The 17,947-nt window shown below is 33.2% G+C and overlaps 3 protein-coding genes and 1 pseudogene across 3 annotated transcripts in view; 2 read left to right on the plus strand and 2 right to left on the minus strand.

Moving 5' to 3' along the window:
* LOC110414870 (putative disease resistance protein RGA1) overlaps nucleotides 1-1,114 on the minus strand; it is a 3,371-nt gene extending 2,257 nt beyond the window's left edge. Inside the window, 1 exon segment of the mRNA XM_089783358.1 lies at nucleotides 1-1,114. This exon segment is cut by the window's left edge and continues 1,365 nt beyond it. Within this exon segment, the coding sequence (XP_089639484.1) occupies nucleotides 1-1,114 (1,114 nt within the window).
* Nucleotides 1,115-3,672: 2,558 nt separating this feature from the next.
* LOC149527268 (disease resistance protein RGA2-like) lies at nucleotides 3,673-5,235 on the plus strand (annotated as a pseudogene).
* Nucleotides 5,236-10,285: 5,050 nt separating this feature from the next.
* Nucleotides 10,286-14,390, plus strand: LOC149527269 (disease resistance protein RGA2-like). The gene is made up of 2 exons (XM_089783396.1): nucleotides 10,286-13,259; nucleotides 14,131-14,390. Exon 1 carries the CDS (start codon nucleotides 10,528-10,530, stop codon nucleotides 13,243-13,245), a length of 2,718 nt encoding a protein of 905 aa, XP_089639522.1. The 5' UTR covers nucleotides 10,286-10,527; the 3' UTR covers nucleotides 13,246-13,259; nucleotides 14,131-14,390.
* Nucleotides 14,391-14,971: 581 nt separating this feature from the next.
* On the minus strand, nucleotides 14,972-17,941 carry LOC149527270 (putative disease resistance protein RGA1). Its single transcript, XM_089783400.1, has 2 exons — nucleotides 15,771-17,941; nucleotides 14,972-15,234 (listed from the first exon to the last, which is right to left on the minus strand). The coding sequence occupies exon 1, from the start codon at nucleotides 17,927-17,929 to the stop codon at nucleotides 15,791-15,793; it is 2,139 nt and encodes a 712-aa protein (XP_089639526.1). The 5' UTR covers nucleotides 17,930-17,941; the 3' UTR covers nucleotides 14,972-15,234; nucleotides 15,771-15,790.
* Between the last annotated feature and the right edge of the window lie 6 nt (nucleotides 17,942-17,947).

Here is a 17,947-nt window from a genome sequence, read left to right on the forward strand (position 1 = left end):
AAACCAAAGGCACTCCATTGCATTTTTTAACTATTTCTTCCGCAATTTTTACCAGGTTTTGGTATTGATTGATTTCCCCTTTCTTGGATGCAAATTTGAGAAACAAACACAAAGATTTCTTTTCAGGAAGACCTTGCAAATTGTATGTTGGGATTGTACCCATGATCTCTGCAACTTGGCTACTACGAGTGGTGACTACAATTTTACTTCCCTTAGCTCCTCCCACCAACAATTGTTTTAGTTCATCCCATTTGATATGATCCTCGTTCCATAAATCATCCAAAATGAGTAAATACTTTTTCTCATCTAAACAATCTCGAAAGACCTTTTGTAATTGGTCTAAGTCCATGCTACTCCAATTTCCATCGAGCCCCTTTGCGGCTTTAATGATTTTTATCATTAATTGTTTCAAATCAAAATCATCTAAAACACATATCCACATTTTCAACTCAAAATGTCTATCCACACATTCATCATTGTACACCAATTTTGCAAGGGCAGTCTTTCCTAGACCTCCAATTCCAACTATAGGAAGGACAGATATGTGTTCCCCATCAGTTGGATCATGCATCAAAGCTTTTACGATTTTTTCTTTGTCTTCTTCTCGACCAATGACATCTGCTGCTTGCACAAAGGAGTGGGTCTCCCTGTCCAAGCCCAGATGCTGCCTAGTGTCACAATGTCTTTCAGCAAGATGAAAATTAGCTCTCAAAGCAGCAATCTCCCTAAACCGCTCAGTAACTTTTTTAATCTTATGGGCCATCCTAAATCGAAAAGCAACTGGGTTTGAGCTTGAAAAGAAATTGCGTACCTTATTTACGATGTCCCTCTGTTTCAAAACTTGCCTCCGCCATGCTTCGATCTCAAATTCATCTAGCACATCTTCTGCATCGTAACAAGCATCTTTTAGCTTTTGCAACCAATTCCGCAGCTGATTATTATGAACTTGGTTTTCTTCAGCATCTAAGAGCACATCTTTGACGGTGGTCAATATGTCATTAAGCCTTTGAAAATCAGTTTGCACATCCCAAGCTAGGGAAATTTCTTGATAAGCTGCAGTGGCTAGTTTCTCAATTACTTTTTCTACAATGTTAAAGGCAAAGGTGTCAGCCATGATTTTTTGAGGTGGTGAACAAGGAAGAGGGAAAGGAAAAAAAGAAGCAGATGGAGAAGATAATTTGTGTGAAATGGTATATGTTGCTACTGACTGACTATATATCTTGAAGTAAATCGAACTCAGATGGATCACAAAGGGAAGAAGCAGCTGTGAAATGAGAATGAAAGAGAGAGAGAAGGATGCGATGAAGCCTAATTACACTTCTGATTAATTTATAGTTAAAAGTTTTCGCTTAACTATTCGTTTATTCAGAAATTCCATCCATCTTTTCTTTGGCCTGTTGCCGTTGCTGAAGAAGCAAAAGTGCTAAAGAAATAAGCCTTCTAGCTAAGTCATAAGTAGCATCACTAAGTTTCATAAAATAATCCTCCTTTTACTAAAGGCAGCTGATCAATTATCCATTGGAGCAACTGCTTTCCCAGCCCATGTGTGTTGAAAATGAAGGAAAAAGAAAAGAGCATGTCAGAGATTAATAATTACAAAGTGTTTTTAATCTTTAAAGAGCTTTTAAATCTTACGCTGCTAAGCTGTTATTAGTCTACAAATCAATTGCACACCCCCTACTTCACGTGATCTAAAATAGAAACGCTAAAATTGAGTCCAGGGGTGCACCTGGCTTGCCACGTGTTTTGTTTGCTGGGTTGTAATTTCTTTGTTTTGATTATTATTGGCTTGTTGCCTTGACTGAGTTCAAGATTTGGCTTGCATCTTCTTTCTTTTGGATTTAACATCACATATTACCTTTCAAATATAAAAAATTAAAAACATCACATATTATGATTATTGCTTCATTGTAAAAGACTTTATTTTATGTACTAATTTATCCTTATTATGGTTTCGGTAATTTCATTCTTTCTCCTAACATGCACTAATATTAATTACCAAACTTAATTTATGTTTGGTTAATTAAGGCCTATAGAAATATTTTTTTTATTTAATGTATTTTTTCCTGAATTAAAAAGAGTATTAATTCTTTTGATGGATATCACCTTAACTAGTGTCTATATACACTATTTAACATTTTTGTATATCTTTTCAATTTTTAAAAACAAAACAAAGTAAAATTTTTGAATGCATAATAAACAAAAAATAAAAGACAGAACAAACCCTACAAATTTATTTTCCGTTCCTTTGTGTATTGATTTCATGAACCAAATAAGGCTTATAAGTTTGCTTGGATGATCAATATGCTTAGTTCTTCTTCATAAGACTTTTCTAAGACTTCATTAATTTTTAAATGCCTCCTATTTCATGGAAGACAATTTTTTTTTTGTAATTAAATTTTTGAAACTTGTTTCAGTCGTCTACTCTCCAATTACAAATAAAATTGTTTACCCTTTCCATACCCTAATCAACCTTGGTTCATAATTCTTAACCAACAATTTTTTTTTTTATGATTAACCAAAAAATCTTGTAAAGAACTTCATATGAAAACTAAAAGAAAAAGGAAAAGGATTAGAAAATAGCCAATTATATGAAGCTGGAGGCCTGAAGCATGAAGACAAGCCCAACTTGTTTCTTCCAATATATAGAAAGTTTCAAATCGTTTGACAATCAAGTTTTGAATAAGGCAGGACAGACTACAGGGCATGAATTACTCTTGCATGCTCTTGCATATACAAGTTTATATTCTTGTCAATTTTATAGCCTTCTTCTATTGAATGTACAAAAAAAAAAAAGCAAATTGCTCTGTCAAGGTGAGGAGGAGAGAGTATATTCGTCTATTATGGCAGCCCTAATAACAAACTGATCTTTGCTTGCAAAATTGAAAGAACAAAAATATATATCAATATATAATATGAGTTAAGTTACACCTATTATTGTTTATTAGATTTCCTAAAAAAAAAGTAAAATCCCAATGAAAAAGTATGAAATTAGAGCATTTAAATATTTTCACTTTTTTTCTTAAAAAAGGCATAGTAATAAAAATAAACTCTCAAAATATGACATAATTTTCAATTAAATCCTTTTTATGTATGTAAATCGAGTCTTCTATTTTATTTTATTTTTTTATCAAATCAACCCAATTTAGATGGAAAACACTAACATAACGATCGGCCCAAATAACTTGAATAAATCACATCATTAGTCACATCAATATTTTTCATTCAAATTATTGAATTCATTTGACACCAAATATTAAGTTGAGAGCTCAATTGATACAAATAAAAGAGTAAAAATTTAAGTGAGAATTTAACCACAGTTTGAGGATTTATTTTGTCATTATGCCTCACATATGTTGGAATAAGTCACGTCATTAGCCACATCAACGTTTTCCATCTAAATTGAGTTCATTTGACATCAAATAATAGGTTGAAGGCTCAATTGACGCAAATAAAAGAGTAGATACTTTAGTGAAGAGTTTAACAATCGAGGGTTTATTTTGTCATTATACCACAAACGCTATCCACTTCTTCGTATAATATATACTCACCTCCACCCATCCCACATATTGTGTTCAATTTTTAACATTACACAAAGATTAAAAACTGTTATATTGAAATTTGACTTTTGTTGATTATAACTTAGCACAAGACATATTCCCCCCACCAATCATGGCTGAATCTTTCGCATTTAATATTGCTGGAAGAGTCCTCTCGAAACTAAGCAATATTGCCTATCAAGAAATTCACGGAGCTTGGGGTGTCCGGAATGACCTTGAAAAGCTTAAGAAGACTTTAACTACAATCAAGGCAGTGCTTTTAGATGCTGAAGAAAAAAGAGGCTCATGACCATCAGTCGCCCGTTTGCCTACAAGAGTTGAAGGATGCCTGTTATGAGGCAGAAGACTCGTTGGATGAATTTGAAATTGAAGCATTGCGGAAGCAAGTTCTGAAACAGAGGAGCATTGGCAACAAGGTAAGCCATTTCTTTTCACGCTCAAACCCACTTGTTATTCGGGTTTAGGATGGTCCATAAGATTAACAAAGTTACCGAGAGATTTGGTGAGATTGCTGCTTTGAAAAACAATTTTCATCTCTCCGAAGGACATGATGGCACTGGGCATGTTGTGCGCTTGGATAGGGAGACTCACTCCTTTGTGCAAATATCAGATATCATTGGTAGAGATAAAGACAAAGGAAAAATCTTGAAAACTTTGAGGCATAATCCAGCTGATGGGGAAGATATATCTGTCCTTCCTATAGTTGGATATGGAGGTCTGGGAAAGACCGCCCTTGCAAAGTTGGTGTTCAATGAAGAAATCACAGATGGGCTATTTGAGTTGAAAATGTGGGTGTATGTTTCAGATGATGTTGATCTGAAACAATTAATAATAAAAAGCATTAAAGTTTTAAAGAAAGGCAACGGAGATTGGAGTAATATGGATTTAGACCCATTACAAAAGGTCTTACCAGAGATACTTTAAATGGAAAAAAATATTTGCTCATTCTAGATGATCTGAGGAACGAGAATAATGTAAAATGAAATGAATTGAAACTGTTGTTAGTGGTAGGAGGTAGCGGAAGCAAAATTGTAATCACCACTCATAGTAACCGAGTTGCAGAGATCATGGGCACAATCCCTACACACAATTTAGAAGGTCTTCCAGAAAATGAAGCTTTGTCGTTGTTTCTCCGATTTGCATTCAAGAAAAGGGGAAATGAATCAAATACCTAAACCTAGTAAAAATTGGGGAAGAGATAGTTAAAAAATGCAATGGAGTTCCTTTGCTTTTGAAGACACTTGGGAGCGTACTTCTCTCCAAAACTTCATAAGATGATTGGAAACTTGTGAGAGATAGTGAGATGTGGAAATTAGTGCAAGAGGAGAACAACATTTTTCCCATTTTGAAATTGAGTTATGATCAATTGCCTCCATATTTAAAGTTATACCAAAGTTGGAGGATATACCCCAATGGCTTCTTGCAGGATCTGCGAACACTTTTACAAATCCTGGCACTCAACTCACAACTTTATCAGAGGAGCAAAATCTCACATCACTTGAATGGTTTACCATTGTCGACTGCCCAAAATTTGTCATCTCCGCCAGAACGGATGCAGTGCCTCAAAATGTTGAAAATTAAACATTGTCCCATTTGGAGCAAAAGATGCAAGCCAAAAACAGGAGAGGATTGGGCGAAGATTGCTCACGCCTCTTGCACATCGATTAACGGCTAATCTTATCAAACAAATGATCAACCTCACGATTGTGTAAGAACTACCATTTATATAATATATGTTGTATATTTAGAAACAATTTTTTTTTAAAATAAAGATGACTTTTCAGAATTAGGAACTACATTTTTTTCACATCCTAATATGCCAAAACATGTTGGTGTCCATTTTAGCATTCTTTAGAGATTTCGCCAATCCCTTGTTAATTTGTTATCGAGTGGCAGGGCATATCTCCATTTATTGGTAATTGGAGTGGACTTCTCTTGGTGGCTGCACCACTTTTCATATAATCCCTAAAAATGAGTCCAGGAGTTTACCTGGCTTGCCTTATGTCCTAAGTGTTGGGTTGCATTCTAGCTAGCTGTGTTATCGACCTATTTGAAATTTGATGCGTGTTTGTGGGCTATAACGTTCTGTTTTGTTTGATTGTTGGTTTGTTGTCTTGGGTTTGAATTCAAGATCTGGCCTGCTCTTCCTTCTTTTGTATACAAAAGTATTGTTTGTTATTTGGTTGTTAAAACTTCTTTTTTTTTTTTTTGTGTATAAGGTAATTTTTCTTTATTTAGCATTAGACTTAATAAAGTTGATCTGAATCCAACAAACCCACCCCACCCGTTTGAATCCAAACCCGACACAACTCTTTTTTATTAGAAAAAATCAACAATCCGAACTCGTTCCACACTCTCAAATCTCGTCTCTACCTATTATGCTTTCAATAATTTAATTATTTTTTCTAGCACTTCACAATATTATGATTTACAAGTTTTGGCTCCCCTCAATTACTTTTTATCGTCTCTTATTTCTTTAATACATTTATCGTTCTCCTTTCACATATATTAATCCAACCACAAATTGTTAACTTCATATACATGGATGATGATTAAATTAAAAATAATTAAATGAGAAGTAATGAATAAAAAGACAAAAATAATGAAGTTGACAACTACATTATTTTACCAAATATATTTTATCTTTCAATTTTCTTAAAACCAAACAAAACCAAATTAAAAAAAAAAAAGACAACTATACAAACAGAAAATAAAAAACCTTTAGGAACAAATTAATCCAAAGAATTTCATTTATCATTCCACCATATATTATTGTTTTCATGAATGAATATAGGGCGTTATAAAATTTTCTCGCCTATAAACTTTCTGAACACCATTTTCTCACCTACATACTAGCATTTTCGATACTCCAAACAGAAAACAATTTTTGATTTCCGAAAAGAACCCATTGAATTGTTATTGTTTTGGTTGGATGGTTTATGTTTTGTTTTTCTCCAAAAGACTTTTGCAAGAACACCATTAATTCTACTAAATGGAAGAGCAAAGACGGGCGTTGATTAATGAAATGAAAGAGATACTTTCCTACTAAATGGGAGAAAGACTTTAAAGAGGTGGAACAATTCAAAGCTGTATATTAATGATTTTGGACTACCACGTTCAAGGATGACTTAATATCTTCAAATGTCTAAAATAAAATATTCAAATGAGATCTTTTTAGGGCGACTTAATTTTTTCAAAGATCTAAAGTAAAATATTTAAATGAGATCTTTTTATTGAAATTAAGATAAAAATTTTAAACTTTGAATAATCAAATTCATATTTTTTTATGCCTTTTCACTGTTGAAGTTAACACAATAATTTTGTCAAACTCTTAATGGAAGAAGAAGAAAAGAGGAAAAATGATAGAGTTGGAGAGAGATGTAAGGAAAGGAGAACAAGAAAACCTTAGAGGGAGTTGGAGACGTAAAAAAATTATGATTTATGTATTTTTAAAAAAATTATTAATATTTAGTTTTATCTTATATGTATTTTTATAAAAACTTTTTAAAATTTAATTTTAAGTTTTTATAAGATTTTAATTTTATTTTATTAATGAGATGACGTATTTTAATAAGTTGATAGTGTATAAAAATTATACACTGTCAATGTATTAAATATAAATTATATTTTTTAATATAATTAATTATATTATTATTATTATATAAATATAAAATCTCTAATTTTGAAACTTAAAAGCACTTGGTTGGGTGAGTTTACCAAACGCCGACTCTGTCCACATATAAGTATGCAAATCACTTTCTCACGTTAAAAGTTCTTTTTTTTTTTCATTTTTTAAAGAATATCATTACAAAAAAGTACCCTTCATAGGTAGCATTGCAGTTCAAACACGAGAAAGTAGCATTGCAGTAGAAACACGGCAAAGGGACAGTACCCCTTCCTTAGTGTCACTGCGCATACAAGACATTTAGCAATTTACCAGGTTGTACCTGGGATGAAACTGATGCAACAACAACCCTACAAAATTTGGCGTATAGATCGGATTTGGCGCCAATGACGATTCTGATCATTGCGTTTTTGTCGGTAAATTTCATCGGAAATCGTTGACAATGGTTAGTAAGAGAATCCGTTGGATTTCCACCGGAAACTGCTGACCAAAATTTGCTCGGTCGAAATAGGGCTTACTTTTAGTAGTGACGTCTTGGGAGAGTTTCCCTCTCTACGTTCGCTATTCTTCAATTCTAATTAATTTAGTTAATTGGTAAACTTTTATTTTAAATCCTTATTTCTTTCTTTGTTATTTGATTAATCTTAATTAGTTTTGAGTTTAATATGTATGTTGAGTTTTTAACCGTTTGAGTAGCAATTAAATGTCACGTGGCCAGCTAAAATTCACGTCACAGTTTTTAATTTTTTAAATTCTCCAAAAATTTCCATTTTAGAACCTATCAAAGTCACAGCACTAATAACTGTCTTATAAGCTTAGTTAATGTCACAGCAGCATGGTATCAACATTTTTAACATAACATAATACTAATTAGACTGATATTAATAAATATTTAAAACATAAAAATTTTATTTAGACAAATTTGATCAAATTATACAATTAATCTTTATACTCTATCAAAATGGTGAATTTAGACATTGTACAAAAATTTGTAAAAATTGAGTCTTTATACTTTTTTAAATTGATAATGTCAATTGAATGTGTTAAAAATTTTATATTATCAATACTCATATGGCGTTTGGTTGTACTGAGGTGACATTAAATTTGATAGCATGACAATAATGATGTGACATTTCGCATATGATGTAATAGTAGTATCGATATATGTGATCAAGTACTAATATGAATTTTATAAGTCAGACATAGAATTGCGTAATGTGAGTTAATGATTTTAAACAGGATTAAAAAAAATAAATTAAAATTACGAATAGGTTTTTAGGATTTAGAGAAAAAGTATTGTGAGACAATAAAGAATTGAATTTTTGTGCTCTATAATTTAAAGAAGTGAAAAGAATGTTGCGAAATAAATAAAAAATGTCACATCGTCATTAACATATCATCATATTTAATATCATATCAATAAAAAATACCATGTCAACATAATAATAAAAACATTTTAATATTGTTAGCAATTTGACTAACATGTCAATTTTAAAAAATACAAAGATTCAATCTTTATAAATTATTGTACAGAAACTAAATCTACTATTTTAACAAAGTATGTGAAGTATTTGCATAATTTAACCAACAAATTATAATAAAAAACTCAATTTAATATTTTGATAGAGTATGAAGACTAAATTAAACATTTTGATAAAAGATAAGGACTGCAAATTTAATATTTTTATAAAGTATAAGGATTAAATTCATAATTTAATCTAATTTCTTTATTCGGTTATTGTTGGTTTGTTGGCTTGAGTTTGGACTCAAGATTCTTCTTTCTTTTGGATTCAACTTTACTGTTTATTGCTTGGATCATTGTTAAAAACTGAACTAGAGATATCTATTGACCATGTTTCCAATAATTTTGTATTTTTTTCATTGTGGGATAATGCTACTTAATAATCATATTTTATATCTTTAATTTTGTAAAATATAAGCACAAATTTTGACACTAAAAAATAAAAATTAATTAAAATTAGGAAACTTTATCAAAGAAATCTTAAGATTTTTTTCTTGTTCCTCCATTTATTGTTTTCCTTCTCTCGCTTTCTTTCTCATTTCACAGCTGCTTCTTCCATTTGCAATTCATCCGAATTCTATTTGCTTATCAAGAAATTTCTCTCTCCAGCTCTTCCAACGTTTTCTTGTTCTCCTCTACTTTATCTCTCTCCAACTCCATTATTTTTTTCTTCTTCTTTCATTAAGAAAAAGAAATTTTTACTTATTGGCTTTAATGACGTATTCAGTTTAACTAATGCGATTTCTATTTATTTTTCCTATGATCTAACTTTGGTCGTTGCCTGATTTCTGTGTAGAAAAATTTGAAACCATTCAATGAAATCTTACCAGCCTTTTCACTATGGAGAGTGCTGTCATTACATAAGCAGCCAAAACATTGGCAATCAAAGTCCCAAATGGAAGCCAGAGTCCCTTACTCTCCTAACCCACGTCCATAAGTCGAGCTAAGACTTTTCTAAGCCTTTTTAGTATTGAAGTTAACACAATAATTTTGTCAAATTTGCTCTTAATGGAAGAAGAAGAAGAAAAGGGGAGAAATGATGGAGTTCGAGAGATAAAAGAAAAGGAGAACAAAAAATCATTGAGGAAAAAATTTATTATTTATGTATTTTTAAGGAAAATTATTAATATTTAGTTTAATCTTATGTGTATTTTTAAAGAAATTTTTTAATATTTAATTTTAAGTTCTTATAAGATTTTAATTTTACTTCATTGATGAGATGAAATATTTTGGAAACATGACATCAATTATAAATCTTATTTTAATATAATTAATTATATTATTATTATAAAAATATAAAACCTCTTCAAATTTGAGACCTAAAGCCTTTACTGGAGTGACTTTAGAGTTGACTCTGACCACATTTACTCTAAGTTTGCAAATAACTTTCTCACACGTGGTGTTTCATTGGAAACACGGCAAAGTCGTTAGAAACAAGGCAAATGTCACGTGACCACCTAAAAATTCACATCACATTTTTTAAATTTTTAAATTCTCCGAAAATTCCATTAATGTGTATTTTATATCTTTAATTTTATAAAATAAAAACACAAATTTTGACACAAAAATAAAAATTAGTTAAAAATAGGAAACTTTCTCAAATAAATCTTCAGATTTTTTTTGTTCCTCCATTTATTGTTTTCCTTCTTTCGCTTTCTTTCTCTTTCACAACTGCGTTTTCCATTTACGATTCATCTGAATCCTATTTGCTTCAAGATATATAGTCAGTCAGTGGCAATAAATATCATTTCACACAAATTGTGTTCTCTTCTGTTTCTTTCTTTCCTTTTCCTTCCCCTTGTTCACCACCTCAAAAATTCATGGCTGAAGCCTTTGCCTTTAGCATTGTAGAAAATGTGGTTCAGAAACTAGCCTCTGTTGCTTATCAAGAAATTTCTCTAGCTTGGGGTGTCCAGTCTGACTATCAAAGGCTTAATGACATATTGACCACTGTCAAAGATGTGCTCTTAGATGCTGAAGAAAACCAAGCTCAAAATAATCAGCTGCGGAATTGGCTGCAAAAGCTGAAAGATGCTTGTTACGACGCAGAAGATGTACTAGATGAATTTCAGATCGAAGCATTGCGGAGGCAAGTTTTGAAACAGGGGAACATCGGAAAGAAGGTACGCAGTTTCTTTTCGAGCTCAAACCCAGTTGCTTTTCGATTTAGGATGGCCCAAAAGATTAAAAAAGTTACCCTGAGATTTGGTGAGATTGCTGCTTTGAAAGCTAATTTTCATCTTGCTGAAAGACATTATGCCACTAGGCGTGTTGCTATGGGCTTGGACAGGGAGACCCACTCCTTTGTGCAAGCAGCAGATATCATTGGTAGAGATGAGGACAGAGAGAAAATCATTAACGCTCTGATGCAAGACCCAACTGATGGGGAAAGCATATCTGTCCTTCCTATAGTAGGAATTGGAGGTCTCGGAAAGACAGCCCTTGCAAAATTGGTGCTCAATGATGAAATCATAGATGGGGAATTTCAGTTGAAAATGTGGGTGTGTGTTTCAGATGATTTTCATCTGAAACGATTAATTATAAAAATTATTAAAGCGGCAAAAAGGGTCAATGAAGACTGGGGTAATATGGATTTAGACCAATTACAAGAGATCTTACGAGACTGTTTAGATGGGAAAAAATATTTACTCATTCTAGATGATCTGTGGAACGAAGATAGTATTAAATGGAATGAATTGAAACAGTTGCTTGTGGGACGAGGTAGAGGAAGCAAAATTGTAGTCACCACTCGAAGTAGCCGAGTTGCAGAGATCATGGGCACAATCCCAACACACAATTTAGAAGGCCTTCCAGAAAAGGACGCTTTGTCTTTGTTTCTCCAATTTGCATTCAAGAAAAGGGAAATGAATCAATACTCAAGCCTAGTTAAAATTGGGAAGGAGATAGTTAAAAGTTGCAATGGAATTCCTTTGGTTTTGAAGACACTTGGCAGCTTACTTCTCTGCAAAACTTCAGAATATGATTGGAAACTTGTGAGAGATAGTGAGATGTGGACATTAATGCAAAAGGATAACAACATTTTTCCTGTTTTGAAATTGAGTTATGATCAATTGCCTCCACATTTAAAGCAATGTTTCGCTTATCTTTCAGTCTTTCCAAAGGATTATGAATTTAATTACATGGAGCTGATCCATTTTTGGATGGCTCATGATTTGCTTCAATCCTCCAATGAAAATGATGACCCAATAGATATTGGCTGTCGTTATTTGAATGATTTATCATCAAGGTCTTTTTTTCAAGATTTTGATAAAAGTTTGTCTAAACAATATTTTTTTAAAATACATGATCTTCTGCATGATCTTGCAGTGTCAATGGCAAAGAATGAGTGCTCCAGGATAAACTCTTCCAAACAAATTATTACCCCAGGAATTCGACATTTGTGGCTTGAAAACTCTGATTTTCTTGAGGAAAACTCTTGTGACTTCTTTGATATTGATAAATTATGTCATTTGCGCACATTTCGTTTTGAAAATATGAAAGCAGATGCCAACAATGAATCGTTTATCAAGAAACGTCTTTCAAGGTTTCAAAAGTTGCGTGTGCTAACTCTTCAAGGTTCTAGTTTTGAGGTTGTGCCCAAAAGGATTAGTGGTTTGAAGCATTTAAGATATCTTGATTTAAGCGGCAACTCCAGTATCAAGAAACTTCCAAATTTCATCTGCAAGTTATTGTGTTTGCAAACTCTGCTTTTCATTCAGACAGGAATTGAAAAGTTGCCCAGCAATATGAGATACATGATTAGTCTCAGAATGTTATCGATAAGCACAAAGCAAAAAGTTCTATCCAAGAATGGACTTGAGCACTTGAAATCTCTTCGGTATTTGTTAATTGCCCATTGTGAAAATTTAGAATATTTGTTTGATGGGATTCGAAATCTGACATCCCTTCATACATTGGTAATAGTTGATTGCAAGAACTTGATCGCGCTGCCACAGGATATTAGAGCTTTAACCGCGTTAAAAATTCTGGTAATTTCAGAATGCGAAAAGCTCCATCTAAATATGACATTGGCATCCGGATCGAGAGGAAAAGCAGATGACAGTCAAGATCACCACATTGGCAGTGGGTTACGCCTTCGAACATTAATCCTTGGATGGTTACCAAAGCTGGAGGCACTACCCAATTGGCTTCTTGGAGAATCTGCCAACACTTTGCAGATCCTGGTAATCGAGGACTGCAAGAATCTCACAACATTGGCAGAGTGGCAGAATCTCACAGCACTTGAAAGGTTTAGTATTGGGGAATGCCCAAAACTGTCATCTCTACCAGAGAGTATGCCTTGCCTCAGAGAATTCAGTATTATGCATTGTCCCATTTTGAACGAAAGATGCAGACCAGAAACAGGAGAGGATTGGGCCAAGATTGCTCTCGTCTCGAACAAACGGATTGATGGCGTTAAACTCTCCGCCGGAGGGAATGCCGTGCCTCTAAGAAATGACTACTATGCATTGTCCCATTTTAAACGAAAGATGGAAACCAGAAACAGAAGAGGACTGGGCCTAGATTGTGCAACGTAACGACTCGCTAAGAAGTAATTTTTCCCACTTTTTTTTCTTGAATTTTCTTTCTTTCTTTCTTCCATTTATACATATTATACGATTCCAGATAATTGAGTTTTATTTTTTTTATAAATTGTCAGTGAAATGATACAAGTGATTTTAGTGGTTAGTCTTGAAATCAATGTTTTTAAGACTCAATTAACAAGTAATATGATCAACTAAGTAGAAGCAATATGTTACTTCATGCTTACATTATTGTTTTTTTTTTTTTTAAGGAATTACAAAACAAAATAAAGATATTTAAGTTATGAAAGATATGCAGTACATAGTTGTTTATCTTCACTTTCATTTTTTTTTCTCAGATAAAGTGTTAATTTATTACGTCTCATTTTTCACTTTCATTATTTTGTTGTTGTTTTTGGACTTTTATTATTCATATATTTTAGTGTTATTGAAATAAAATACTAAACAATGTAGGAACAGGTACAAACCAATACAAATATACTCTAAAAGGAAACTTATATTTACAAAGAATAAAAGATATTAGTATTAAGTTTATGTGCACATTTATTATCATGTTTCAATTGGGTTTCTTCCCTTTTTTGAGGTACCATGGTATTATTTTTAATTATATATTTCTTCATTCTTATTTAAACATATTAATGATTTTTTTACTAGTTTTTTTTAAAGAAAATCTGCAAAGTGAATGGTAGAACCATTAAAACTAAAGTAACAAATGAAAGAGTGACTGAGTAAAGGACCTTGTTTATTTAAATAAAGATGACTTTTCCGAAATAGTGACTACATTTTTTCACATCCGAATGTACTGTAACATGTTGGTGTCCATTTTAGCATGCTTTAGAGATTTGGCTCACCCATTGTTAATTTGTTATTGAGTGGCAGGGCTTTTTTGGTACGTAATTGGACTGGACTTCTCTTAGTGGCTCCACCATTCTTCATGTAACCCCTCAAACTGATTCCAGAAGCGTTCCTGGCTTGCCTCATGTCCTGATTGTTGGGTTGTATTCTAGCTAGTTGTGTTATGGACCTGTCTGAAATTTGATGCTTGTTTGTGGGCTGTAATTTCTTTGTTTTGTTCAATGTTGGTTTGATGTCTTGGGTTTGAATTCACCATTGGGCTTCGTCTTACATCTTTTGGATTCAACATTACTGTTTATTGTTTCATTGTTAAAACTTAATTTTACGTTTAGGTGTATGAAGTAATCTTTCTTTACTTATTGTTAAAAATAATTTTGCAGAGATTTGCATTCTGGTTGAACTCTCAGGAGCAAGCCTATGGAGCTTAAGTTAGATATTGTAAACCCTTCTTTCAAATCAGTATTGTATCTCTATACTGGATATACTGATCATAGGCATCATATATAATATTAAAGAGGGAAATATAACGCATCCGTTTTCTCAAAGGTAATTCAGCAGACCACCATAGGCTTGCATAGACCAAGAATTTTGTTTTGGACAGAGCAATACGTGAGAGAGATTAGGTCTGATGAATTAATGTGAGAAGAGTGTCTTGCAAACTTAGAGACAAAAATTTGATAGCCCAAAGTCATTAATAAACAGCCTTGAATTGTTCCACCTCTTTAAAGTCTTTATACCATTTAGTAGAAAAATATCTCTTTGAATTCACAATTCATGATTGAGTCTTATATAAGTAAATGAAGAGTTTAATTGCATTGAAAAGTGCGAGACAATAAAAACGTAATTGAGTAAAGTCAAGCTCGTAATTAGTAATAAGTAAAAACATAAAATGAGGTTTTAACAATAAAAAAGTGAACAATAAAGTGACATTAAGGCCAATCCAAAAGAAAGGAGAGCAGTCCAAATATTGAACACAAACCAACAAAGAACAGAACAAGGAAAGTACAATCCCAAACAAGTGGCCAGCAAGGAATTCCCATGGACTCATTTTCAAGGATTTCAAGAAAGAGTACTTCGGTCCAGCCACTAAGAGAAGCGCAATCCAATAACATTAGCTGGAGACATGCCCTACCATTCAATAACACCAAATTAGGAAAATTGACCAACAAGTTTTAGTAATATATTCAGATGTAAAAGAGTAAGGTTTTTTTTTTCTTCTTTTAAAAGTGTATTCCATGTTTCTATCTACACACAATATGTTGCTTTATTTCTATATATATAAAATAAATGTCACAAAACAGCAAAAGGAAAAAAAGGAAAATGAGGCATAGCAAATTAACATTTTATTCAAGAAAAAAATAAAAATAAACAAATGCCACTTATCTGTCAAAGTTTAAATATTTTGATTTTGATTGGTAATTCGTTTTGAAATAGTAACATATTGCTACTACTCAGTTGATCATATTAGTGTTAACTGAATCTTAAATATTGCTTGGCTGAAAAATGAAAATCTTAAGCACAGATTTCTGGACTACCGACTAAAATCAATTGCATCATTTCTTCGACAAGCTTTATAAAAGAATCATGTTTTATTATTTGATATATAAAGGGAGGTTGTACACAAAAATAAAAAGTAAAGAAAAGACAGAAAAAATAGTTGTTACCCAGCTAATCGTTGGGCTGTTCATATGTTTGATGTGATTTCATTGCCATCAATAAGTATACACGATGCATGAGAAATCTTGGCCCAATCCTCTCCGTTTTCAGGTTTGTATTTTGCGCTCAACATGGGACACCTTTCAATCTGCAATTCCTTGAGGCATTGCATCCGCTCTGGCAGTGATGACAAATTTGGGCAGTCCATAATCCCTAGCCTTTCAAGTGATGTGAGATTCTGTCCCTCCGGGAATGTTGTGAGATTTTCACATTCTACAAGTCCCAGGTCCCGCAAAGTGTCGGCAGATCCCACAAGAAGCCATTGGGGCAGTACCTCCAACTTTGGTAACCCTGTAATAATTACTGTTTGAAGTTGTAACCGACTGCCAATTTGGTAATCTTGACTATCATCTTCCTTTCCTCTCCCTTGGGAGCCCAACGTCATATTAAGATGGAGCCTTTCACAACCCTCGATTACCAGAACTTTTAGTGCAGGCAAGGCTTCAATGCCCCGCGGCAGTGATATCAAGTTCTTGCAACCATCGATTATCAATGTATGAAGGGATTTGAGGTTCTGAATCCCATCGAACAAATATTCTAAATTTTCACAATTACTGATCATCAAATACCGAAGAGATTTCAAGTTCTCAAGTCCACTCTTAGATAGAGATCTCTGTTTTGTTCTCATTACTAAAATTCTGAGATTGATCATATACCCCATATTCTTGGGCAACTCTTCAATTCCTTCACAACCGAGAAGCAGAGTTTGCAAACATGGTAACTTGCATACAAACTTTGGAAGTTTCTTGATTTTGGAGTTGGATCTTAGGTCGAGATACCTTAAATGCTTCAATCTGCCAACCTTTTTGGGCAGTACCTCAATACTAGATCCTCTTAGATCTAGTACTCGTAAATTCTGAAACTTTGAAAGATGTTTCTTGATAAATGATTCACTGTTAGAACCTTCTTTCATATTTTCAAGACGAAATGTGCGTAAATGACATAACTTATCAACATCATGGAAGCCTAAAGACTGCTCCTCAAAAAAATCAAGGTTGTCAACGCACAAATGTCGAATTCCTGGAGCAATAATTTGCTTGAAACAGTTTATCGTAGAGCAGTCATTCTTTGCCACTGATAATGCAAGATCATGTAGAAGATCATGCATTTTAAAAGATTGTATAGACAAACTTTGATCAAAATCTTGAAAGAAAGATCTTGATGATAGGCTATTCAAATAACGCCTACCAATATCTTCTGGATCTTCATTTTCATTGGAGGGATGAAGCAAATCATGAGCCATCCAAAAATGGATCACCTCCACATCATTAAGTTCATAATCCTTTGGAAATACCGAGAGATAAGCAAAACACGGCTTTAAATGTGGAGGCAATTCATCATAACTCAATTTCAAAACAGGAAAAATGCTTTTTTCTTCTTGCACTAATTTCCACATCTCACTATCTCTCACAAATTTCCAATCGTCTTCTGAAGTTTTGGAGAGAAGTAAGCTCCCAAGTGTCTTCAAAACCAAAGGCACTCCATTGCATTTTTTAACTAGGTTTGGGTGTTGATTGATTTCCCCTTTCTTTGATACAAATCGGAGAAACAAACGCAAAGATTTCTTTTCAGGAAGACCTTGCAAATTGTGTGTTGGGATTGTGCCCATGATCTCTGCAACTTGGTTACTACGAGTGGTGACAACAACTTTGCTTCCTTTGGCTCCTTCCACTAACAATTGTTTCAGTTCATCCCATTTGATATAATCATCGTTCCACAAATCATCCAGGATAAGTAAATACTTTTTCTCATCTAAACAATGTCGAAAGACCTTTTGTAATTGGTCTAGGTCCATGCTACTCCAATTTCCATCAAACCCCTTTACAGCTTTAATGATTTTTATCATTATTTGTTTCAAATCAAAATCATCTGAGACACATACCCACATTTTCAACTCAAAGTGCCTATCTACACAATCATCATTGTACACCAATTTTGCAAGGGCAGTCTTTCCGAGACCTCCAATTCCAACTATGGGAAGGACAGATATGTCTTCCCCATCAGTTGGATCCTGCATCAAAGCTTTTACAATTTTTTCTTTGCCTTTATCTCTACCAATGATATCTGCTGCTTGGACAAAGGAGTGGGTCTCCCTGTCCAACCCCATAACAAGATGCCTAGTGTC

The sequence above is a fragment of the Theobroma umbraticum genome, unplaced genomic scaffold, assembly GCF_002168275.2.
Source record: "Theobroma umbraticum cultivar Fairchild unplaced genomic scaffold, ASM216827v3 scaffold_147.0, whole genome shotgun sequence".
NCBI lineage: Eukaryota > Viridiplantae > Streptophyta > Magnoliopsida > Malvales > Malvaceae > Theobroma > Theobroma umbraticum.